This window comes from Rhinolophus sinicus, chromosome 11 (assembly GCF_057876585.1).
Source record: "Rhinolophus sinicus isolate RSI-liver-muscle chromosome 11, RSI-T2T, whole genome shotgun sequence".
Taxonomy (NCBI): Eukaryota; Metazoa; Chordata; class Mammalia; order Chiroptera; family Rhinolophidae; genus Rhinolophus; species Rhinolophus sinicus.
Window position 1 is genome coordinate 1,533,080 of NC_142511.1, and position 24,283 is coordinate 1,557,362.

Genomic DNA, 24,283 nt, shown 5'->3' on the forward strand with positions numbered 1-24,283 from the left:
GGGCAATATGTACATAACTAATTTTTGCACTATTCGCCCATTTTTGTTAGATCAAGGCAGGCCGAGTAGCTGAAGCACCAGGTTTTGGGAAAGAGCCACAAGCCAGTTTGAATTCCAGCTTTGACACTTAGTCACTGTGGGACCGTGGACACGTTGTTTAGCCTGTCTGAGTTCCTGCTCTGTACAATGGAAATAATAATCCATAACTCACAGAGGGGTCTTGGGGACTACACAGAATAACTCATGTAAACTGCTTGGTGCATAGTAGGCATTCAATAAATGTCAGGTTCCTGCTTATCCCAGTTAATAATGCTTATTAGACTATATTAAAAACTAGAACCAGACTGTGATAATGCATTTCTTTATTACATATTTAAGCCAAATAAGTCATTTCCCCCAGGGGAGGGGAGAGATAGGTTGAATTCTATTCATTTGGTGAACTTATTTATTAATCTGTTTCCCCAGCATTACTTAGTTTCCTACTCCATAATTTAGTTTTCATGCAACAAAAATATCACAGTTCGGTGTTCCTCTTAACTCTACTGATTGTTTTTTTAAAAATCGATTACATTTGCTGCTTATTAGAGGTCATTATTAATGACATTATCAGCTCAGTTGTTCCCTAACTACTTTGTGCTGACAAACTTTTGCTCTCAAGCATTTCCCTGAGGTCTGAGGATTTAAAAGGATCAAGGTTTAAATGGCAACGTTAGAGCAGAAGAAAAACAGGGGTGGGCGGGGAGACCCACACCGCCTGTGTTCTTTCGTGTTACTGTTACACGTTTGCATTGAAGGGGAGCCCCGTTTCCCTCAAGGAAGGACCTAAGGAGCGGCAGGCAGGAACCTGGGCGCGGACTCACAAGCTGGGACCGGGGGACCATTGCACCTTTAAGGACTGGAGGCTGGGTGTTAGCTCAGCCTCCTTCCCGGCCCACCTCTGAACCCTGATTGACAGGGCGCCGGGCGAGGAGGAGCCCAAGGAGGCCCAGGAGGAGGTGCCAGCAGGAAAGCAGGGGAGGAGGGGCCGTCTTCTCGCCGATGGCCAATCAGGGAAGGGGGCGTGGCCCGTATTCTCTCGGAGGACCAATCAGAGAAGGGGGCGTGGCCACGGCCCCCTCCCTCCTCTCCCCCACCTCCTCTCCCCGCCCCTCCCCCTCCCCCGGCCCCCTCCCCTCTCCTCCCTCCCTTTCCTCCTCCTCCTCCTTCTCCTCCCTCTCCTCGCAGGCTGTGGTTTTTCTGTGTGTGTTTCTGGAGTCCTGAGCCTGAGCTAAACAAAAGCAGGAGGCTGGCGGGGCTGCCGGAGTTTGCAGAGCCGGAGGAGGAGCGAGCCCGAGCTCTGCCTGCGCCGCGGCCGGGGGATCGGCTCTGGCTACAGCCCACCCCCTTTGAGATCACTCCGGCCGGGAGTGGGGGTGGGGGCGGCGGGGGCGGGGGGAAAGTTTGCATTGCAATCCCCCTGCCTGGCTCTCCTTTCTCCCGATCCGTGCATATTTGCAAGAGGATTAAGCCACAGATTTAAGCGCCGGGAGCCCATTCCTGCCTTGCCAAGGAGACCGGACTGAACAACCCCACGCCAGCTCTGGTTTCTTGTCGTCCAGTGGGAAGGTGGTTTATTTTCCTTGCTTTTTGGAGTCAACACCCTTCCCCACCAGCCCCCCTCCCCACCCTTACCCCGCAGCCCCTCCACGCCCCCTCCCCCTCCCCGCTCCCCATCCTCCCACCACCCTGCAAAGAGGCAAAGGGATTTTTTTTTTCTTTTGGTCTTCTTTTTTTCCCCTGCCCTGTTTATCCTGAAAAGGATTTGAAGACAGCTTGACGGATAAAAGCCTGGTGCTTCCCGGAGCCGCGCTCAGGAGCAGGAACCGGGCTGCGCTGCTCGGAGATGGACGAGCAGCCCAGGCTGATGCACGCCCACGCGGGGGTCGGCATGGCCGGGCACCCCGGCCTGTCCCAGCACTTGCAGGACGGGGCTGCGGGGACCGAGGGGGAGGGCGGCAGGAAGCAGGACATCGGGGACATCCTACAGCAGATCATGACCATCACGGACCAGAGTTTGGATGAGGCGCAGGCCAGGTGAGACGCAGCCTTTTCTTTTCCTTTCTTGGGTTTTTTTGTTTTTCTTCTCTCGCTGGGGGAAACAATGGGAACCGAATCAACACAGCGCTTTCTTTTAAAATGTTGTTTCTTTTCCCATTTTGACGAGCAACTCTATGGCGGAGGAGCGAAATTGGAAGAGCGTTGTTCTCTGAAGTGTAATCGCCCCTGCCGTGAGGCGGCTGTGTGCATATTGTGTGTGTGTGTCTGTGTGTGTGTGTGAACACAGAAGCATTCACAGATATCCACACAAACACTCAGGCACGCAGAAAATACTGCCAACTGATCCAAAAGCGGCCCTCAGCACTTTTTACTGCTTTAAAGAAAAGTGCCAGAGAGAACAGAATTGTCAAGTTTTGAACAGCATTCCATGTCTTCTTGGTTAGGGACCCAGTGACATTACAAAATAAAATGTTCCAAGAACACTTTATTTACAAATTTAGTTGACTCCTTACCTAAATCGGAGACTTCTGATTTTCTTTCCTGATATACCCTCCAAAATTCATTTTCGTCTTTTCCCCTTTCTCCCCCTTTTAAAAAAAGCAAGATAATCCTTTGTCACTAGTTGTCAGCTATCCAGAAAATATTTTGTTTTCATTTAATTCTTTCAAAAAGAGCTGATGGAAAGATATAAGAGGTACTTTTGCTTTTAGACATATTTGTTACTTTTAAGAAACCAGGATGTTCAGTTTAACTGTATGGGCTCCTAATTTGAGCCGCTTTACTAACCTCCCATGGTACAGAATGTATGGTCCTTTAAAAAGGGGTTGGGGGACAAAAATCAAGCACTCTCTTTTCCCCATCTTCTCTCAGGGCCACTTAGAATGCAACTACATAGAAATGAAGGCATGTGTGTATTTTGTGTATTTCAATACTACAGAACATGACGGTCTTCATTAAAGAAACATAATAAATAAACTGGGTAGCTTCTCAACTTCACCCGTCACCAGGTACATAGCTCTCCACTCGAGAATTTTACAGTAAATTCTCTTTAAAATAAAACATAGACTCAATGGCAAACCACTAATATCGTGCCCTTGCCCATCTCGAAAGGAAGAATTTTAAAAATCTAATGATCACATATATGTTTACAGTTGCTCAGCTTTGTTAAATCTCAGAAGTAGTATTTAAATTAAAAAAAAAAAATACATACACAATTCCTGTACCTCAAATGACTCAGTCATGGAAAAGACATCGTCATGTATGTGTTTTCATCTTAGGGAAATAGGAATTTTGAGTTGAGACGAGAAGAAACAGTTGAAAACATGGATGTTATGAATTACAGTCGTGTTTAAGCACATGCAACACGTACACTCCAACAGTACTGAGGTTTACAGTGCTCGAAAACTTAGAAATGTTCAAAGACTGGAACTATTACATATGTTTTAAAATAGGAGAAAGTTTTCCAAAATTAATCAGTGCTGTTTTTGAATTTTATTTTCAGAAAGAAAAAAAAAGCTAATAGGTATGGTAAGGGAAGATTTCCCACTGGCAGTCTCTTTTTCAGTTAGAACAGATTTCTCCATTATATTGTTCCAGAAAAATAAACTCAGATATACCAATAAACTGCTTTAATAGCAAGTTTGTGAAGTGGAAGGAGCCAGTAAGACTGGAGATTCACCACTTTTCTGGTGTTTATCCTGCTCCTTTTTGTAAAACTGAGGATAGCCGTTGCTTGGCGGTTCCCCTTTTAATGGCCTAGATGCCGAGAGAGATCAGACACAATTTGGGGACAGGGAAATTTCTCTTCTCTCTCTACAGCCCCACTGATATGTTGTGGAAATTCAATATCTCTTCTGTAAAGCCGTGGGGGGGTTTCTTTTGCTTTTTTTTGTTTGTTTGTTTTGTTTTGTTGTTTTCTTTCTTTTTTCTTTTGGAATTTGGGCCTAGATAGGTATAAGAATACAATTAGTGAAAACTATTTTAAAAGGCCCCCAAAGAAATCTTTGATACATTAAGTCTTTTCCACCTTTTTTTCACCTGACAAAACTAAATCACCACTAAGCTTTCTTTTTGGTTTAACAATGTAACTCTTCTTAGCAAATACCTATCTGGTTTTTCTTTCCCTACTGACACCTTCATAAGATACATTTTTTACTTACAAAGTAAACCACTAGTATTTTAGGTACAATATATGTATTTATTTTGATACTCTTGAATTTTGAGCTGATTACTCCTCTGCTGTACAGTACATAGAGCGGTGCTTCTGGTTTCTGTTCTCCAGGAGGACGTGTGTCTATGGTTTTTTTTTTTTTAACTTTCAAAGGGATTAAAGAAGAATTGCATGCGTTTTGAATGCCAGGGGCTTTCATTTATGTTTACACATTAATTTTAGTTAGTACACAGAATTCCCTCAGCCAATAGCCAATTCGATCAGTGTTTTGTTTCCAAAACAATATCCTGCTGCTAAGTGCTTCCACAGTAAAATAAAGGGAACGGTATTGTTTTGTTCCTCAAGTGCATTCTGAATGCAGACACACTCAAGAACCAGGTAAATCACTAATCTAAGAGGCAGAATTGTATTTATTTTTTTCCCCAATGGGCGCAAGGTCCTAATTGTAAATAATTGAATTTCAACACCTGCAAATAAGCGGTGTGTGCACGCGAGGCATAATGTGAACACAGAGAAATGAATTTACTCCCCATATGAGTATGTTTGCCCCCTGGCAATGCATTTCCATACTCTTTAACTTGGGGACTGAAATTTTATAAATTGACAGTTCTGCTCAGAAGACCTTTCAAGCGTCTTGTGTTTATGAGAATACGGGGAATCTGCGGAATGAATTCGAACACATGGGTGAATTAAATTTGAAAACACACACACACACACACACACGCACACACACGCACACACCCCGAGAGGCAGACAGCTCCTAGATGGTGGAGGCATGGATTGTACAAAACTGTTAACCCATGCTGTGGGCTGCGCTGTGTCCACTGCCCGATAGGATTATTGGTTAAGAATTCCACTTGGATTCAAGTACTTGAATAAAAAACCAAAACAGCTCTGCCTAACTGGGCGTAATTGGCGTTAGTTCTGTTCTGTAGTTAAACCCCTACTCTCCCCCTGCTAATTAATATGATTTCTGTGGCGGGCTCTCTATATTAAGCCATGGAACAACTGAAGCAGGCCACAGACTTCTGCTTGGTATATCATTTTGGCTCAATGTTCAGTTTTTTTCCCCGCTCATACATTATCAGCAATTTGATCTTGAAAGTGCACCTCAGCTATGATGTTGTTGTTTTTTTCTTGCAGAAAACATGCTTTAAACTGCCACCGGATGAAACCTGCCTTGTTCAACGTGCTGTGCGAAATAAAAGAAAAAACAGGTAGGACTGAGATTCCGACACTTAAGCATTTTCTTTGGCCAATTGAGTCGCTTAACCAGCAATCAGGAACCCATTCTTTAAATATTAAAATTGCAGAATAGAAGTATTGTCAAGATTGATCGCGTGTGCCATCCGCAGGGCGTCCCAGTGGTCTGCTTCCCAGACCAGAAGCACCAAGTGTCCTGGGCAGTTCTTTGCAAGCATTGCTGGGTTATTGTCCTTAAGTCTGTTCCCGGCTTCTTTGGAGTTGGGCCTCACATAGCAGTTCTGAAGGGACATTTATAGAATGATGTGCCTTTGGGGGAAAATATGAAAGTAAAAGTCCGTTTCCTGAAGGAATACGTTTGATCCATCTTTGAAACACTCATTCTGGGGGAGTTGTTTAAAATGTCCTTTCCTTTTGCTTACACTTCCATGCAGCAGCTCTGCCGGGGTTGTCAGCTACCTCTGCGGGAAGTGCAGGCAGCCCCACACCGCAGGGTCCGGGGGTCCGGGTGACCTGTGGTGTCCTATCAGGGAGAACCCGTGCCTTTAGGAGAACACAGTGCCATGAGATCATTCTTTCGGGTGTTTTTCTACTTTCTAGACACCATAACACGTCCCACGAGGGCATTTAAATTTTAAAGCAACAATTAAAAAATAGCAGCCATCCATCAGAGGTATTCTTAACAGATGTTCTGGAAAGGACGCGCAGCAACATCCGCTCGTTGGTTGATTTGAAGCCTTCACTTCCTAAAGTGGGTGAATCTCTGTCTCGGAGCAAGAAAGAGTTGCGGAGGCGATCTGAAGCCAGGGAGTCAGGCACCAGGAGGAGCGCGGGGTGGTTCTCAGAAGCGGGAGCTTCTGCCAGGTTCTGCGTCGCTGGCTTCACGGCAAAGTCCCTGACATCCCACTTATTTATTTATTTTTTACAACAAGGAGCGTAACAGTCAATAATTCATATCTAAACCACATAAGCAAGGGCATGGCGTGAGTGAAAGTGACAATAAATATGATTGCATGCCCAGTTGATATACATTGATAGTTACACATAAAAAGGGGGGGGGGGGGCGCAGGGCACCCAGGGTGGTTTTCTATTTGAGAGCTCTCTCTGTGTGTTTCTCTTTTAAAAAAATAAATAGTTTCAAGATGTGACCGTTGATGGACTATGTAATTACTTGGGGCTTGGATTGTGTGTAAAATTAGTAAGCAGCTGCTTTGTTGAATGTTATTTGCGCTGGGCATGGTGTCCTAGACAAAGCGCCTGAGTAACGACGCTGGGAGGGTCTTCCGGGTGCCCCAGGTGCCCTGGCCCAGCCCTAACCTTAGTGCGAGGCTGTTAATTGCATTATTTCAGCTGTGAGACACCTTTTAAGAGATTTGTGGGTTGTGCGTACGAATATCAAAGCGCCCATTCAGTTTGTCACACTTTTTAGTTTCCAGTGTTTTTTTGTTTTTTTTCTCCCTATTGGCTCATAGCAGGAAATGTAAGCGCATATATACATTTCGTGCCTCTCTCCTTTTTTCTGCCTTCTCATTTTCTTTTGTGGTCTTGATGCGTATTTACTCTGACTATTTGGTTTGTTGAAATTTGTTTCTAATCTAGTACGTGCCCTGCGGACCTTGACTCAAAAGCTGTAGAATCAAGATATAAAGACGTGTTGGTAATCCAGGCTCCAGGGACGCCGGTTTTGAGGACACGTTATGAGATTTTTATTGAAAGGAAGCTCATCAGGGCACTGAACTGGATGTTGTGGCCAAAGTGTTTAATTCCAGTCCTCTAATTAAAGCCCACTGAGGCAGTGGGTCAAAGTGGGTGAGCAGCACTAGAGAGAGCTCTGCTTCCGGTGTGGGTGAGAGACCTGGTGTCTTAGTCACACTGGCTAAACTATGGTGCTGCGAAGCCGCTGCATTGGTCAAAATAACACACGGGAGCTGAAATTTATTGTTGGAGTGTGTATTTTGTTTTTTTAATTTTTGGTCATTTAATGATTTGAATATTTGGAGATCTTTAAAAATCTAAATGAAGGTTTTATGTGTTGTCTCTAGAATAATATATTTAAGCATACTTTGTCAAGTATAAATCCTGTAAATTGAAAATGACCGAGATCACTGCCCCCGTGGGAAAGGGGAAATGTGTGCGCGCGCGCACACGCACACACACACGCACACGCACACACACGCACAATTTTGGACTGAGAGGGCATCGGTGGGGGAAAGTGAAAAAAAAAGAAAAGATGAAAAAGGGCCTACTTCCCTCTTGTTCTTCAGCTCGTGTGTTGGAAGGCCGAGGGGACGGAATAAACCTCCCCTGGAATGTTGTGTGTCCTGTCGGGAGGGGGGAGACCGTGTGGTGTTGCAAAGAACCCTCTGGTTCTGGAGTTCAGTCACTTCAGCTCAGACTCTGCCGAAGCCTGGTCCCATGCCAGCCTGTGTACATGTGCATGTGTCCGAGACACACCAAGTGGAAAGTTGCAGGAGCTTTTCTTTTCTGTTGATACAGAGCGAGTGAAAAGGTCGCTGGGACGGTCAGTTCACATACATTCCTTCATTGTGTTCTTAATTTCAAGCCCCCCCCCCCCCCCCGCATTTAATGAGTAATTTTGAGCTTCCATCTGAAGCCTTGTGGACGTGGCTTGGTTTAGGGTGGGCTTTGTGTGTGTGTGTGTGTGTGTGTGTGTGTGTTTGTATTCTCACTGGAAGTTCATGCATTTGGCTCACCTGGGTCTTGATAAGGCAGCAGGAATGAAAGGAACATGGGCACTGCATCCATTTGCTGTTTTTGCTTTTGTTACTGATTTTAGTTGGAAAACTCTAAGTAAGTAGGGAAACCAGCTAAGACTGTCTCTCCAACCTTTTGGAACTTGAAGGAAACACAGGCACCCAAAGTAGGCAGAACCGGCTACATTACAGTTGATTGACAGGTATTGAAGTCAGAAATTACTGTGGGGGTATTGAAAAAAAAAAAGAACCCGTGTGTCTTCTTGCTTCAGAGCGTGGGTAAGCCTTTATTTGATACCTTTTTGCTTTTTAAAATAAATGCTAAGGAGAAAGAATGCCTACAAAATGCTCGGCCAGCAGATCTCACACAGCAGCAGGGAAAACCCGTCCACATCTGCAGCAATGTGTATTTCAGAAGTGGCTTTTATCTGTTTGCTCCTTCTGGGGACCACTTAATATGTCATTTTCTTTGTTTTTCAGGAACCATTTCTTGTCTTTTGACGTGTTAGCAATAGGCTGCATTTTCCATATGTGTAAATGCGGTGGTGGTGGGTTGGTGGAATGGAAGAGGAGAAACACGGGCAAAGATCGCTTTTCTTAAAAGGACCTTGAGTATCTTTTAAAACGTTTCTTGATTTTCTTTTTTACTTCTGTGTCAAAAAGTCATGCTGGTTTAAAAATTAGGAAAACCCAGAAAATATTGGGTGCCATTTACTGAGGAGAATATTTATAGATAACAGTGAATAGCTGTGATTGTTGTGACTAGTTTTTAATTTTAGAACATAATAGCTATAGATGGCACTTTCTAGTTTTCCTTCTGTGCACTGAAGTTAACGCAAATCAAGTCACTGAAGGAGGTTAAAAAATTATTCTCTGCTCCCTTAACACCTTTTGTTCTCTCTCTGTTCTTTTTTCTCTGTGTTCAATTAACACCCCCATCACAGAACTGTAGTTTTTTTTTTTTAAGTCTACTACTGTATTTCACTTTTGACACCTCCTTTATTAGTCTCACCTGCCACTTCTTTTTAATATGGCAATTACATTATGGGGTGTCTACTCTCCTTACAGCATGAGAGGATAATTTGCGTGTGCGTGCACACATGTGCACGTGTGGACATGTGTGTGTTTTGTATGTAGTGGCAGGGGCGCTATGGAAGGACGCTGTGTGGGGCAGGGAAATAATTCTGATCGTGTCAGGCCTCGAGCAGAGGACAGGGCTGAAATAACTTCAGACGATTTCGAGCTGCCTCTGATCAGATTCCCCTTGGAGTGGAACGGGCAAGAGTGACTTTTCCCAGAAGTCCATCTGCAGCAGGCAAATGCAAACCCTTTTTCTTGCTGATGAGAGAATTCAAATATTTGTGGGGTTTTTTTTTCCCCAAGGGGCTCACAGAGAGAGAAGGGGCACAAAGCCAAGGTCGGGGAGCCCCAGCGTTCTCCCTGACATTCTCCCTGACACCACGTCTGGGGTTTAGCAACATGGGACACAGAAGTATTGTGGTCACACTGCATCCCAGTTATTGTGACCTGGACATACAGTGAGCTCATGGGGAGATGTGTCCCTCAGGTCCAGTCACTTGCGTGTAATCAATTTTTAGACAAATTCTGGCATCTGAGAGAGAGGGAAGAAGGTGCAAAGGGCAGTTGGGTCAAACGTAGCAGAAGAGATTTTTGGAAATTTGCTGTCATTTCTTCTAACAATAGGGGAGTCCATTTAGATTTAGGCTAAACCGAGGAAGCTGGAAGGGGATTTGTGAGAGGGGAAGCAAGGAGAGAGACTTGTGACCTAGGAAGCGTGGGGTGTCAGGAGCTGGGAGGAGAGGGTGTGGGTTTCCTGGGGGGGGGGGGGGCTGCCTGTGTGTCGCTCGGTGCTGGTGCTGTCCTGTCATGTTTTTTCTACTGACATACATGAACTTCTGGTGGCTGTTGTGGGCAGGATTACAAAACATACCCCCAAGCAAGTAAAGAACCCAAAACTTAGATACTGAGCATACTTAACTAGGGAGGCATTTTAATTCTAATGTGACACATAACCCTGGCTTCTTTTGAGATCCAGTGTTTACATGCACGCTTTAGGGAACCTTAGCCTTAATGCTGGTTTCAGACCTCTTCTAGATGGATGCTGTTACGCTTTGAACTTGGTGATGTGAATCTAAATATCCTTTTATTCCTTTTTCTTTTTATTAAAAAAGAAGATGTACCCCGAGCCCCACATGACAGAAGCAGTGTCCCAGGTCCAGCTCCCCAGACAGCTGTTATTCAGCGTCCTATGACCCGGGGGCACCCGTCCATTTGCACTGCCTTTTCAGCCGGGGCTGGGGGAATTATATGGTGCTGGTTCCAGCCCTAAGCAAGTATGGGGAGATGTAAGGAGGGCCATGATTGATAAATAAAATCAGGTGGATTAATGAGTTGTTTGCAAAGTGCTCTGCACTCTCTGGGCTGTATAATAAAAGATGCTTTAGCTTCTATAATAAATTATCTGAGGACTCGTATCCTGTTCCATCTCATAGGATGTCATGTGTTAACTCTTTCGGGCCAACAAAGCGCATCTACTGGTCTCTAACTGAGTAGTGGGTGGTTCGTGGTCTCTCGTGTGGAGGCGTCACAGGTTGAATCTTCTGCCCTGTCTGCGTCTTAGAGATGTCACTTCTCCGAACTTGGCAGAGTGATTTCCAGAAAAAGAAAAAAAAAAAAAAAGTGCGGGTATAGACTGTCCTAATCTTATAAAACCTGTCTCCCTTCATGGCAGAATAAGGCCAGATACTCCCCGGAAGGCCTTCTGATCTCTGACAGCTCCGTTTCAATCTCTCAATTATTGGTGGAGATCAAGATGGCAATGGTGGAAAAATTGATCCCTTTTGGTTTAGGTCATGGTTTCAACGACATCTTCCACTGACACGTTTGTCATTAGTGGGTGCTGGGGTGGATACCGCACACCTGTGCTCGTTCTGGACCTTCCACAAAACAGTTACAGGATGACAGGCAAATTGCTTAAGTGATTTTCGGAGAAACTAGAGTAGTTAGGGACTTGGCTACTGGGCTAGCTGACTGGGCTAGCGTCACCAACCCCCCACTTTTTGCTGTGTGACCTTATTCAAGTCACTAAAGCTCTCTGTGCCTCATTTCCCTCACTTAGCAGATGAAGATAATGGTATCTCTCTTAGGGGTTGTTAGGATTACATGAGGTAATATATGTAAATTACAGTGCCTGGTACAGAGTAAACAGTCAGTAACTGTTAGCTCTTATTATTTCTGGCCCTGTTTTCTTGGAGGGAAAAAAGAGGCTGCACCAGATGGTCCCTAAAGACCAAGCCAATTCCAAGACTCTGTGATTCTATGCTGAAAAGAGACCAAAACTGCTGAATTTAAGATTGGCTTTCTTTTGTTTCTCTTGCCATTCTCTCAAAGTGAGAATTAGCTATCTCTGGCCAAAAGGCTGGCACTCGGTTGGAAGAAGAGAGAGGAAAAAAGGGGGTAAAAACAAAGACAAAGGTTTTTAATTATCCACACACTGGACACCAACCCCCTAAAAAGCTAGAATTGCATACATTAGTGATGGTGTTTTCTTAGTATCAGCAACTGGAGATATTATGTAATCACAGTGAAAAATATTTTCCCTCTGAAAACACATAGGCACATCCATTCAACTCACAAAGTTTCAAAGCAAGAAGAGTGTGTTCAGGACCTCTCCCTGTCTTCCTAATATGTTCCTTATTTAGGAAAAATGTTGTCTTTGTCATAATAGCAGCCTTAATACAGAGTAGGTTTCTTTTGTATAGCTTTCTTGAACTATATTTCATATATCATGGAATTCACCCATTTTAAGTGTACAGTTCAGTGGTTTTACTATATTCACAAAATTGTGCAACCATCACCACCGTCTAAATTTAGGATATTTTCATTCCCCTCCCCGCCACAAAACCCAGCACCCATATCAGTCAGTTTGTATTTCTCCCTTTGCCTAACCCTCAGTGACCACTGAGCTCTGTCTCTATGGATTTGCCTGTTCTGGACATTTTCACATAAATGGAATCATGCAGCACATGTTTTGTAAGTAGCTTCTGTCTCTTGGCATAATGTTTTCAGGGTTCGTCTCTGCTGCAGCCGGTGTCAGTACCTCCTTCCTTTTCATGACTGGGTAATCCTCCACCGATGGAGTATTTTGTTTATCTGTCCATCAGTTGGTCGGCGGGCATTTAGGTTGTTTCCGTGCATTGGCGTTGCTGGGGACGTTTGCACACAAGTTTTGCATGGACATGTTTTTATTTCTCTGGTTAGATGCCTAGCAGTGGACTTGCTGGGTCGTATGCTAGCTCCGGGTGCAGCGTTTTGAGGAGCTGCCCACCTGTTTTGTAGGGGGGCTGTGGTAGGTGTATTCTGAGGGCATGTGGTAAGTGACGCTAAGTTTGTCGTCGGCACACCCAGCGTTCCATTTTTTCAAACTTTTTCTCCAATCAGTGACCTCTCCTCGCCTCCGCGTTCAGGGCTCGACTGTCCTTTTTTGTCTTCTTTGATCAATACTTACTCTAAGAAAACAATATTCTGATAAATATGTTTGGCTCGAAGTTTGCATGACCGGGATGTATGTGAAGCCCCTCTCAGCGACGTGCGTGGTGAAGAGGAAAAAAACTCTGTCGAAGGAAGGAATCTCTACTGTGGAAGTCCTGTGTCAGGCTCCTGAGAGGAAGCCATTTGCAACAGAGACAGGACGGCTGGCGTGGACTTTGAGGAAAAGCAACCTGGATTCAAGTCCTAGCTTGTTATGTGGCATGAGCACGTTATTTGATTTCACGGAGCTTTAGTTTCCTCATATGGGCAGGAAAGCTACCACGTCAGGTTGCAGAAAGGGCCAAACAAGACGAGACTACAAAGCTCAGAGTTGCTCGGGTTTCCTCAGTAAATGGCAAGTACTGTTATTTTCCTGAAACCATGCGGCAGACTGCTGCCCTCGCCTGTCACTGGTTTGGCTCTGTCTGTCCAGGTTGCGTGTTCGCTCAGCCCTGGCTGACTCTCAGGCCGGCGGAGTACTTCCCGACCCTGCGTTAGATGCCTTAAATGGTTGTGTACATGGGAGGGAAAAGCATCTGAGGCTCAGCTCAGTGAAAGCAGCCCAGCATTCCAGCATCTCCCCTCTTCAAGCCTCCAGTTCTGGGGAGAGACTCGAGCAGGGCTGTTCAGTGAACCCACACGCACACACACACGTCATTTGAAATGTAATGTTTCACATTTCTCATAGCCCATTTAAAGAAATGTACAAAGTAACAGCGGAAATTAATTCTAATAATACATGGTATTTAAATCCTGATACATCTAAAACATTTCAACGTGTGATCAACATAAAAACTTTAATGAGACATTTTTTTTTCTCTTTTTGTCCTAAGGCTTTGAAAGCCACTGTGTATTTTACACACACGGTACCTCTTCCCTTTGGACGAGCCACACTTCGAGTGCTCACAGCCACGTGCGGCTCGTGTCCACCTCGCCGGACGGCATGGCCACGCAACGGCTGTTCTGGCACGAAGAGTCGCTTTGTTCTTTTTTGGCGCCATTTTTACACTCTGAGGAAGACACATGGTTGTTCCCTACTCAGATGCGACCTGCTAGTTCGATGGCAATTGGAAGAAGCATGTGCGAGGCATCTCTTTCTGGGAGGGACCTTCCACGGCTGGGACGTCCCTCTCCTTCTTTCTTCCCCTAACGCCTTGCTTTAAGCTTTGTTTCCTTATTCTTAACAAACTCTGAAGAGATCCCTAAAATAGCATGACTGGGTAGCACAGCCACCTCGTTTTCTACAGCTAGAAACGGGAACGAGTACGGGGGGGCCCCATGGTGTGCCCAGTTTGCTGGGCCCCAAGCCTGGAGGCCGAGGCCTGACGCTGACGGCTTTCAAGTTCGCACGTTATTTTGAGAATGCCATTTACCCTCGTCATCTCAGGTTTCCACATCCACGCGGTGAGTGTCTCTGGAGCGTCTAACGTGACCCACATTCGTGTGTCATGAGCCCAGCATGTTCGCTGCCAAGGCCAGGCTCCCGGGGCGGACGCCGCGAGCAGCACTGAGAAAAGGAAACACATCCTTGTTGGGGCAGCTCTGACGTGTCCCGTGGCTCCACTGGTCTTTTCCAGACAGGCCTGTGACACTGCTCATGGCGGCTGAAAGCTGCCTCCACCCCTCAAGTTGAATTGGAGAAGGCGAATGGAAGGGCAGAAACTTCGTGATTGTTCCCTTTTTTAAATTGAATCTTTGAGCATCACACCCCAAGGCCCGTCAGGCCGTCCCACGGCAGCCCCCTCGCTGGCTCCATGGCTGAATGCAGATAATGCTGCTTTTGCCTCCTATGCATTTGTAGCTGTGGGGCTCCAGACTGGAAATGGCTTTTGGGAAATACCGAGACCTGTGTTTGCAGGTTGGGACTGCAGTGTATTCCTTTGCAAGTTTACATGCTGCAGCCCGGGAGGTCAGGAAACTCAGCTTTGGTTTTCACCTTGGCACTAAGACCTTGTTCATCATTTACCACCACTGAAATCCTAAAACAATGTCTGCTTCCCACCTACCTGTCAGTGGGGCTTCTGGAAACTTAAAGTGGGGGTGTTTACAGAGGTGTTTGATTTTCCTTAAAGTGTGGTCCACTGAGTGTGAGACGAAAGCTGCGCCTCTGTCCGGCTTGGGAACGGTCGGCGATGCCGGAGGGCCTGTGCTGGGGGCGCCGGGAGCCAGGGGTCTGGCTGAGGGCGGTAGGTGCTCCTCCTGGGAGGAGCCCCCTGATAATTTCCATTGTCCCAGTGTCCACAGTTTGCCTTAATCTTCTGTGCCTAACAAAGAAGGCGTCTCACAGGCCCCAAAGGTGCGCCCAGCCTGCGTGCTCTGAACGGCTCTCTGGATAAGAGGGTGGAGAGGCACTTCCTTCCTATGGCATTTTGTGCCGAGCTCGGGGCCCTGCACCCACGTACGTGAACAGACACTTTAAAAACAAAGTGGGCAACACAGGCGCAGCTGGCCTTTGTGTGGCCTCCTTTCCACGGTGCCTGTAATCCTAACCCCTTGTGGGGCGGGGTGGGGGGGCGCCTGGGTGGGTGCCCGGGAGGTGCTGTGCGTGAAGGCTGACAAGAAACCACAGGGTGTGAGGAGTAAGTTAAAGCAGCTTCGTCCTGAGGTCAAGAAGGTGGAAAGGAAAAAACAACAGGCAAAGGAAGCGAGCTCGGAGCTCAGATCAGGCGGAGAGAAGTCAGAGTCGTCCGAGAGGTGTTTCAGGGGATGCACCCCCCGCCCCCAAATGAAATCTTTGGAACTTGAGAAAATGCTCAGAAACCCTGGAGGAGCCCCACGGCCTGGGGCTCAGACGAGAGGCCGCATTTGGGCAGGAGCGCGATGCAGGGCCCCGGAAACCCACACAACCAACCTCGCAGAGGAGGGGCTGGGGGCGCGAGGCCTCCTGTGCCAAGCTGCTGACCCAAGTGTGGGCCTCGTGCACGTGGCATGGCACTCAGGCATGGAGAAGGGGTGCGGCCTGAGCCCCCCAGCCCCCAGCCCTGCACAGGCCACCAGGAGGCTGAGTGCCCAGCGTGGCGCTTGGCTCTGCCTTCGTTATGTCCCTGCTCATTGGCTCCCGGACCAGCTCCTCCATCCAGGCCGACCTCAGGGTGGGAGGAAAGGGCCCCACCCCCGGGGAGCCTCAGGGTACCTGCGGCTCTGTGCCCAGGCAGCAGCCCGGGGCCTGTCCCTGCACAGGTCCAGGCTGCATTTTGGGGGGCAGTGCCCATGCTGTGCAGACGTCCTGGTGGTTGAGCATCCAGAAGTGAGATGGGGGGTAGGGCGGCGTGCACACATGGCCGAGTGTGTGTTCACACATGTGTGTCAGCGTGCAGCTCCTTTCTTGGGTGGCTCTGCGCTGTTTCCTCTAGTCAGTAAATATTCCCACTCATGCTTAGTGGTGTTGGAATGAGTCAGATACCTCCGTCTGGACTTCCTGCAGTAACCCTCCCGTCTTCTCCCTCAGTTCTCACTGGGAGCACCCCTGAGCACCCATCTTCCCCTGAGCACCCGTCTTCCCCTGAGCACCCATCTTCCCCTGAGCACCCGTCTTCCCCTGAGCACCCGTCTTACCCTGAGCACTTCGTCTTACCCTGGGGAGATTTTTAACCCAGAGAACCTTGATGTCTTCAAACAGCACTGACATTTGTTTCTGTTAAGCTTGGCCTGATTTCTTTAACAGTTGGAGAAGGTTTGGGGCCCCCAAACCTGCCTTGTTTCTTATATGGCAGCTTGTCTTGTCTCAGAGGAATGTCTGAAGGGGCCTCAAGCTGCCTTATTTTTGCAAGAGTCTTGGGAAAACAGACTAGATTTGGGTAGTTGCTCCCCCTGCTGCCCCCCCCTCCCCACACACAGAGTTGCGTCCCCTCCCCCACCTGGTCTGCTGGAGCCGAGGCAGGAAGGGGCTGTCATCAAGCTCAGGCCTAAGCGGTATCACTTTATTTTTCTTCTTAGAAAGTTCCACTAGGAAAGATGGTCTTGATGTGTGATTATTATTCTTAAAAGGATTCCTGTGCTTTCCTGCGTGTTATAGCTGTTACAGTCTCGCAGGGCAACCGCCAGGTCCTACGACAGACCCTCCGGTGTGGGAGAGCTGGAAGTCAGAAAGGTTGAATTCCCTAATTTCTTTGAAAATCTATGAATTGAGTGTAAATTTCTAGCAGCCCAGCCTGTGATCCACCAGCGGAAGGATCAGGCCCCGTCTTATCTCACAGGACGAGTTTCCCATCCCAGTGACTCGGGAGAGGGAAGGGTTACTGTGTAGGCTGTGAGCTCACATGTTACTATATTACTTCTTATTGCTACAGTTGTGGCGGCTAAATGTAAGTGTAGCGAAAATGAGAGCAGCGGTGGTGATAATAAAGAATGAAAGTAGTTGCCTCCTCGGCTCCGGATTTGGACACTCCCGCCCCCAATGTACTGCCCTGACTCCTCCCTTTGGAGGGGATTTGGGTGAGATCTTGGTGATGACCACTGTGGCGTCACGGAGAGAAGCAGGACAGGGTGGCTTCCATTCGGGCCATCGTGTCAAGATGCCATTGGACTATGTCTTCTCACCGCCAATGTCACCCCCGGAATGTGGCCCTTCACATGTGTGGGTTATAGGAGCTTGATTGTTTTTAAGTAAGTCTGACCAACTATTTTTGAATCCCATTTATTCTGGAGATGTTGGGAGACCACCGGTATGTCCCACAAGTTGAATAAATGAAAAAATTGAAAAGGAATTCCTGTTTCGTTTGGGTTCAGCGCTTCTGGACCAGTTAGCACTTTCATTTCAGATTTCGTGGAGGGCATGATGGAGTGGCAGGGTCTGTGCTCCATTTGGGTCCGCTCAGTGCTTCAGCAACTGCTTCTGGACCTTTTCTGGAGGAGGCGTCGTGAAGGAGACGAGGAATCGCCATGTGTGGCTTGTGGTCTTGTCCACTGGAGCTTACGGCCCATCAGGGGCCTAGATCACGGTCACGCTCCTGGTGTCGTGGGCCTCTGACCTGCCCCCAAAGCCCTGTGCCCACGACAGCCCTGCATTCCTTGCGCGTGTGGCTGTGATGGTCGTTCTGCCCGAAGTTCATTACCAGTCGTGCAGAGGCAGCTCTGAGCCACCGGGGCTGCTTTTCACTTGGGGAGCATGAGAGCTGCTCTGTGATTGGGTCCTGGCGCGTGCGGCCTTCTTGTCTTTCCCTGAGGCCCGTCACCCAGGGCTGGTGTCCCTTCTGCGCCCCCTTCACTCTCTCTCATCTTCTCCCCCCTCCACGGGGGCCTCCCCCACACCCCAATTGCTATTTTCCCACTTTGTGACCTGAGACCACTTGGCATTTCCCTGGGATGGCTGGAATTTACGGCCTGCTGACTAGGTATCCTGTGACATTTGCTCACCTGGGCAGCTTAAGCTCGCAGTGGGCCTGAGGGACCTGAGAGGAAGCGTGAAATTTACCTCCGCGCCCCAGGGTTCGGGCAAGGAGACAAACAGCGGTGTCCTGGAAGCTGGAATTCGTTTTGATCGCGGCACGTACTTAGTTATATATATTCATACACACGGATGATGTATTCAATAAATGCATTTAGACAATTTGTGCATTATCTCTCATTCTCTGGTCATTATTTTAACAAATTAAATTTTCACGGTTAGCTTCCTCGTTCACACTCGCACCGTCCCCGCGCCCGGCTCCGTCCCACCGTCCCCGCCGGTCGGAGATGCTGCGCTAACGGAAAGCTCTCGGAGGCCTTCTGCCGTTACCCTGTCTCCTGACGGTTTCCGAGATCCCACTGATGGCTTTCTCGTCGCGGCCCTTCTGCTGGTGAGGAAATAGCTGCTGTCTCTTTGGATCAAACTGGCCTAGGAGCTGGTTCAGTCCAGTTCCTGGGACAGGCCGACCATGGAGGCCGCTCGGCTTGTGGAGCACACAGGCTCTCAGTCTGTCTGTCTGTCTGTCCTGGCAGTCAGCTGAGGAAGCGAGGCGCTCTGTCCTAGTCGATGGTTCGCCTGTTACCTTATACGCATGTTTCCCACTTCTAGGAGCTCGCAGGGGACAGTGCTCTGGGCGTCAGGTGGACACCTTAGGCTGAAGACAGAGTGTCAGCAGCAGATGCGTGGCTCCCAGCAGGGCAGGCACCCCCGTCCGTGGCAGAAGGGCTGTGTGTGCAGACCAGCGAGGGCCGCACAGCTGCCGTGTGAGCCCAGGTTTTACGATGAGGAAACTGATCCAGAGAGTTTAGTAAACGTCTCTAAAGTCACGCAGCTAATGAGAGGCTGAGCCGGGACAGGTTTTGTGGAGGAAGGTTTGACTAAATGTAGACTTTCCTACAAAAGTATTCACTCCCATTGAGTGACAGCCAGCTCTTCAAATTGTGCTTCTTCCAAGAAAATTCTGTGGCATCCTACTCGGTTACCTGGAAAACAAATTGTCTTCTTCTGTCCATCTCTGGTGGTGTTTCTCAGGTCACAGACGTAATCGCCCCTTGGCTGTGCTCGGCTGTAAATGCCAGTGCAAGGGGACACGTCCCACCTGCATCTTGGCCTGTTTCCTGATTTTTGTTAGTCTTCTACCTGTTACCTTTTCAGAATCTACCTGATTTCTTTCAGGTAATACCGTGTTTCCCCGAAAATAAGCCCTAACCAGAAAATAAGCCCTAGCAGGATTTTTCAGGATGACATCCCCTGAACATAAGCCTTAATGCGTCTTTGGGAGCAAAAATTAATATAAGACCTGGTCTTATTTTCGGGGAAACAGTAAGTGTGACTACTTTTCATAGGTGGCCTAAAGCATGGGTACCCATCGTGTGTGTGTGTGTGTGTGTGTGTGTGTGTGTGTGTGAGAGAGAGAGAGAGAGAGAGAGAGAGAGAGAGAGTTTCTAGCTCCGTACGAGCCTGGGGTTGTGACAGGAATGTGAAGCAGGGCTCAGTGTTTTGCCCTTGTCACCCTTCCTGGTCCTGCTGTCCGGTCACCGCTGTGTGTGGCTCAGACGATGCTCGGTGGTGTAGACGGAAGGAAGCCTCATTGATGAGACCTCAAAGCCTCGTGCCCAGTGACAAGCCCCTCTTGTCAGAATGGCCCACCGAGCAGCTCCTTGTTTGGTAAGTGGGTGTTCTCAGTGTTGACGAGGTGACATCTGCTCCTCAGGTTTGTGATTGGCCCAGAGAGCCTCCTGGGGTAAAGGATGTGGGTGGAAATGACGTCCAGGTGATGGTTACACTTGCTGGGCCTGTTGTCCCATATCATCCCAGGTGTTGGAAGGACATACAAGGGCTCCTGTTTAAATGTCTTTTTCGAACACAGTGTAATGCCAGGAAGATCTTAATAAAGACAATTTTACAAAAGAAATGTAACCGCACTGCCCTAGCTCCGTATCTGTTACCGGTATTTCCCCCCTTGTTTACATTTTCTTCCTGTCATTTTCCTTACGGCTGTCAGAATTTTCCTTTTGGGGGATGGTTATGTTAGGGATATTATTGTCTTCTGTTTATCAACAAAACCTGTTATGTACCTTATTTATTTATCACTCATCTCATCTCAAAGCACAATTCAAACAGGTTACCAAAAGATACAAGCGATACAAAGAGATTTAGTACGTAAGTGGGGGAATTAGAAGAGAAAATTTAGGTAGAAAAATTGAATGCAAGGGAACGTTAGTGTGTAAGACTAAACGCATGAGTCCTTTCCTATTGTGGTCTTGCCAGTCTTTTTGCTGGTCTGGAAATAGCTACCCAACGCTTGGATCTTGTTCAGTCCAGATCCTGTAGACGTTAGCTGCAGATTTGACTCCATTTCCTAGAAGCAAAAGCAAAAAGGGAAAGAGGATTAGTTTCAAATTTCAAAGCATTTAACATTGAAAACAAATCAGTTGTTTAGAGAAAGCGTTTTTTTTTTTTTCCTTGTTCTAGGTCCTGTGCAAAATTTCTCCACAGTTCCCAATAATAAGATGCTAAGAGATATATGATAGACATTTTTCTAAACAACATCTGCTCAACAATGACAAACAAAATATCGTACTTTATATTTTTTTATAGCCCTTTATAAATAGCCTCCCCACAACACTCACCAAATTTTACTGGTTTACGATTTGATTTCCTCATTAGACTAAGGAATTTCTGCAAAACAATCAGCATTTATATGCCCAGCGCACTGTAGATACTCAGTTAATAGTTTTCGAATTGAAACACTGTTTTACCTGTTTATCCAAAAAGGAGAAAAATCCATTTATTAACATTTAGTAAGTACTTGCTACTAAAGAGAAGGAGCAGTGAAAAGTCCCTGCCCTCAGAAGCTTGTGGTCTGCTGGGAAAGATACATCGTAATAGATACATTGGTCTCTAGCTTGATAAGTGCTCTATGAGAGAGGCGCTTTCTCTTTTGTAAAATGAGATACAAGTTTGCGTAATTTACACTCTCAACACAACTAACTGCTCCCTGTGGAGTTTGGGATTTGGCTCCTAAGCCAGGAGGGAGAGGAGAGAGGCAGCTGTCTTGCAGGTTTGCTTTTTGCTCCTGTTTCCTGGCTAACTAACCCAAACGTCCTTGTACCCAGGTCACCAGAATGAGGGGGGTGAGGCCCCGTCTATGGATTCTTCCTGACGTGCCCTGGTGGCCCCCACCGGGAAATTCTGGTTCCGTTTTCTGGGGCGGCTGGAGTGGTGGCCACCATGAGTTCCCTGTGACTGGTTCCCAGAGAAAAGTCGGGTCCTGAGGCCAGGACGAATGCACTGGCCGGGGGACAGGTGTATAAAATGAAGCGTGAAAGGACCAAGTGACAGCCACACCTGGCTGCTGTCCAGGTTTGCTAGCTTGGGGTAGTCAGCAAGAATTTTTACCTTCTTAGGTCCCTTCCTCCCTCTTCTGCTTTTCCTCCATTTCAGATGCATTTACCAGGCACGTACTTCTAAGCTAGGCAAGATGAGAAATGCAAGATAGGACCTTGTCCTCAAATTCCTTTCCACTGGGAGGAAAAAAGAGAGGGCTTCAGGGCCGCTAGTGATCAGGGCCTTGGAAAGTGACTAAGTGTAGCTTAACCCACCATATGCACTCGGAAAATGTTTCCAGAAGGACGCATCTAGTTTGCTCTGATGCTGTAAGCTTCCCGTTCCAGGTGGTGAAGTCCTGGAGAGCCATGCTTCATTCCTGTCTGTACCTGGCACGGTGCTTGGTGTATATAGGATGCTTCGTAATGTTTTTGGAGGGAAAGATAGAAGGAAGTCACAGATAATTCACCTGAATCTAAACTGGACTTACTTATATTTCAGACTGAACACCTATAGCAATTGTTTCTAAAATTTCTGCTCTCTGCTGGGAGTACATTCGTGTCTGAACGTGACGGAGGCACCTTTGTGATGTGTCAGAGAACAGGCCAGGATGGGAGAGCGCTTGGGTGCGTCGGATGACGCCAGCTCAGGGCTCCAGAGTCCGCGCTCGGAGACAAAGAGGGTTCTGGTTGGAGCCAACCTGCTGTGGGGGGAGGGGGCGTTGAGTGGCTCCTCTGAGGTTGCATTTTCTGAGTTCCCGTCTTGGTCTGGGGGGTATGAAGGGTTCCGTGGGGCAGACGGGGGTGGGGAGAGCGTGCAGGAGAGGACACATGAGAACCGTGTAAAGACAAGTGATAATCAGACTTAGGAAGCCGGCGAGACAGCCTCCGAGCGCCAGAGGCAGAGGGGAGAGGGCAGCTGCCTCTTTCACAGATCAGCGGCTGAGGTTCCAGCACCTTCCTTTCAGTCCCGTCCTCAAACTGCCTGTCTCGTCCCATCTGCAAAGCCTCCGCTGCCCTCCTTTCCCTCTCCCAAAAGTGAAGCCAACGTTCTGTGTGTTCATGCTGACTCTTTGCCCAGTTTTCCTCCCATAGGAAGAAATTGAAATGTTGGAAAAGGGCTCCTTCATTAAATTATCATCATCATCATCATCACCACAAATAAACCAAGAAGTTGAAAGTGAGATACTGATTTTAGGGTGAACGAGATTGTGGGCCCTGAGGCAGGAGGCTCCCTGGTCACCACACATCTCCCTCCCCCAGTGTGAGCCCCTCCCCCAGTGTGAGCCCCTCCCCCCAGTGTGAGCCCCTCCCCCAGTGTGAGCCCCTCCCCCCAGTGTGAGCCCCTCCCCCAGTGTGAGCCCCTCCCCCCAGTGTGAGCCCCTCCCCCAGTGTGAGCCCCTCCCCCAGTGTGAGCCCCTCCCCCCAGTGTGAGCCCCTCCCCCAGTGTGAGCCCCTCCCCCAGTGTGAGCCCCTCCCCCCAGTGTGAGCCCCTCCCCCAGTGTGAGCCCCTCCCCCCAGTGTGAGCCCCTCCCCCAGTGTGAGCCCCTCCCCCAGTGTGAGCATAGTGAATGCAAACCTGTGCTGTGGGGGAGGAAAGAATGGCTCCCACCCTCCCTTAGGGAAGATTCCTAGTTGGACTGGATGCCTCCCACTGGGCTGTCACTTTGCAGGTCACTCCCTGGGGATGTCCTTCCCCCAGGCCAAGTGCAGTTCAGATGCTCCATATGCCCCCGCCTCCCTCTTCAGCAGCCCCGTCTGCTGGGTCCAGCTTGTGCTTTAGTGGCTTTGCTGGTGAGCCCTCTCTTGAGGGGGGCTTGGGGGGTGCGTCTTAGACATGGACTGTCACAGTGAACTTGGAGAAGGCTCCTGGGCCCTTGAGGACCAGGACATTTAAATACAAACTGCAGACTTCCTTCGGCTGGGCCTGAGGCCGCTGGGACCCGTTCTTGGTGGGACTCCTTCCTGTGCTTGGTCCACGGTCCCAGGACCTCAGGCTGCTCGAGGCTTCTTGTCTCTGCTCCGCTCAGGTGCCAAGACCCTCGCCCTGAGCTGGGCATCTTGGCAGCTGATAACAATGTGTGTCTCACAGAGAAACTCTGCATTTGGGTTTGTAAACCTTTTTCTTTACATACTATGCTCATGTGTAGTTTTTTCTTGCGTAAGAATCCCTTTCCTTTGTGTGATTAATATACACAATGTATTTCAAGGTATAGTCTCACCCCTTTTCTGTGACATCCCTTGAATAATTAGTGCTGGTAGGCATTGATTTATTCATTCAGATGTCCAACACGTGATGTCTTCCTGGGGTCCTGGGTGAAACAGAGAAAAGCATCTGGGAACCTGGCGGTACGACTCTGATGGACATGCACAGGTAGGCGCTATACTCGCACCTTGGACGTCAGAGCACTTTGTAGCATGTTGAAGGAACCGTGAATATAGGTGGTCACTGTGAATCCTACTGGCAAAGCCACACCCAGCAGGAAAGTGCCCCACCATCCACCCGTTTTGTGGGGGTTTGCACTGGCGGAGTTAGCGCTGTAGGTATTCAAAGAGTGAAGGTGTTACCCGCAGGAGATACTCCCTGGCTGGCCTGGAGCGAGTGGCTGCTGGGTGAGGACGCTACAGTGACCCTTTGGGGAGAGGCGACATCACACCTGGCTCAGGAGTGTGTTTCCTCTTCATTCCCGACACAGAAGGGAACCCCCAGGCCCGTTCCGAGCAGCACGTCGATGCAGGGAACAGGTCGAGGCTGTCCTGGTGTGGAGTGGAGGTAGTGAGGCCCGCCGCTCAGGGCGTCCCCTCACCTGTGACGTCACAGCCCTGTCCACCTTCAGGGTGGCTGTGCGTCTCCACTGAGATGTGGGTGTGAAGTGTGTTTGTAGATGACAAA

The 24,283-nt window shown here is 48.2% G+C and overlaps 1 protein-coding gene across 2 annotated transcripts in view; it reads left to right on the forward strand.

The window, feature by feature from the left end:
- The first annotated feature begins 1,214 nt into the window (after positions 1-1,214).
- Positions 1,215-24,283, forward strand: part of PBX1 (PBX homeobox 1) — a 236,371-nt gene continuing 213,302 nt past the window's right edge. For both annotated transcript variants that reach the window (XM_074322423.2, XM_074322425.2), the window contains exons 1-3: positions 1,215-1,605; positions 1,799-2,073; positions 5,351-5,424. In XM_074322423.2, coding sequence (XP_074178524.1) covers positions 1,883-2,073; positions 5,351-5,424 — 265 coding nt within the window. In that variant the 5' untranslated portion in view covers positions 1,215-1,605; positions 1,799-1,882. The remainder of the gene's footprint in view (positions 1,606-1,798; positions 2,074-5,350; positions 5,425-24,283) is intronic.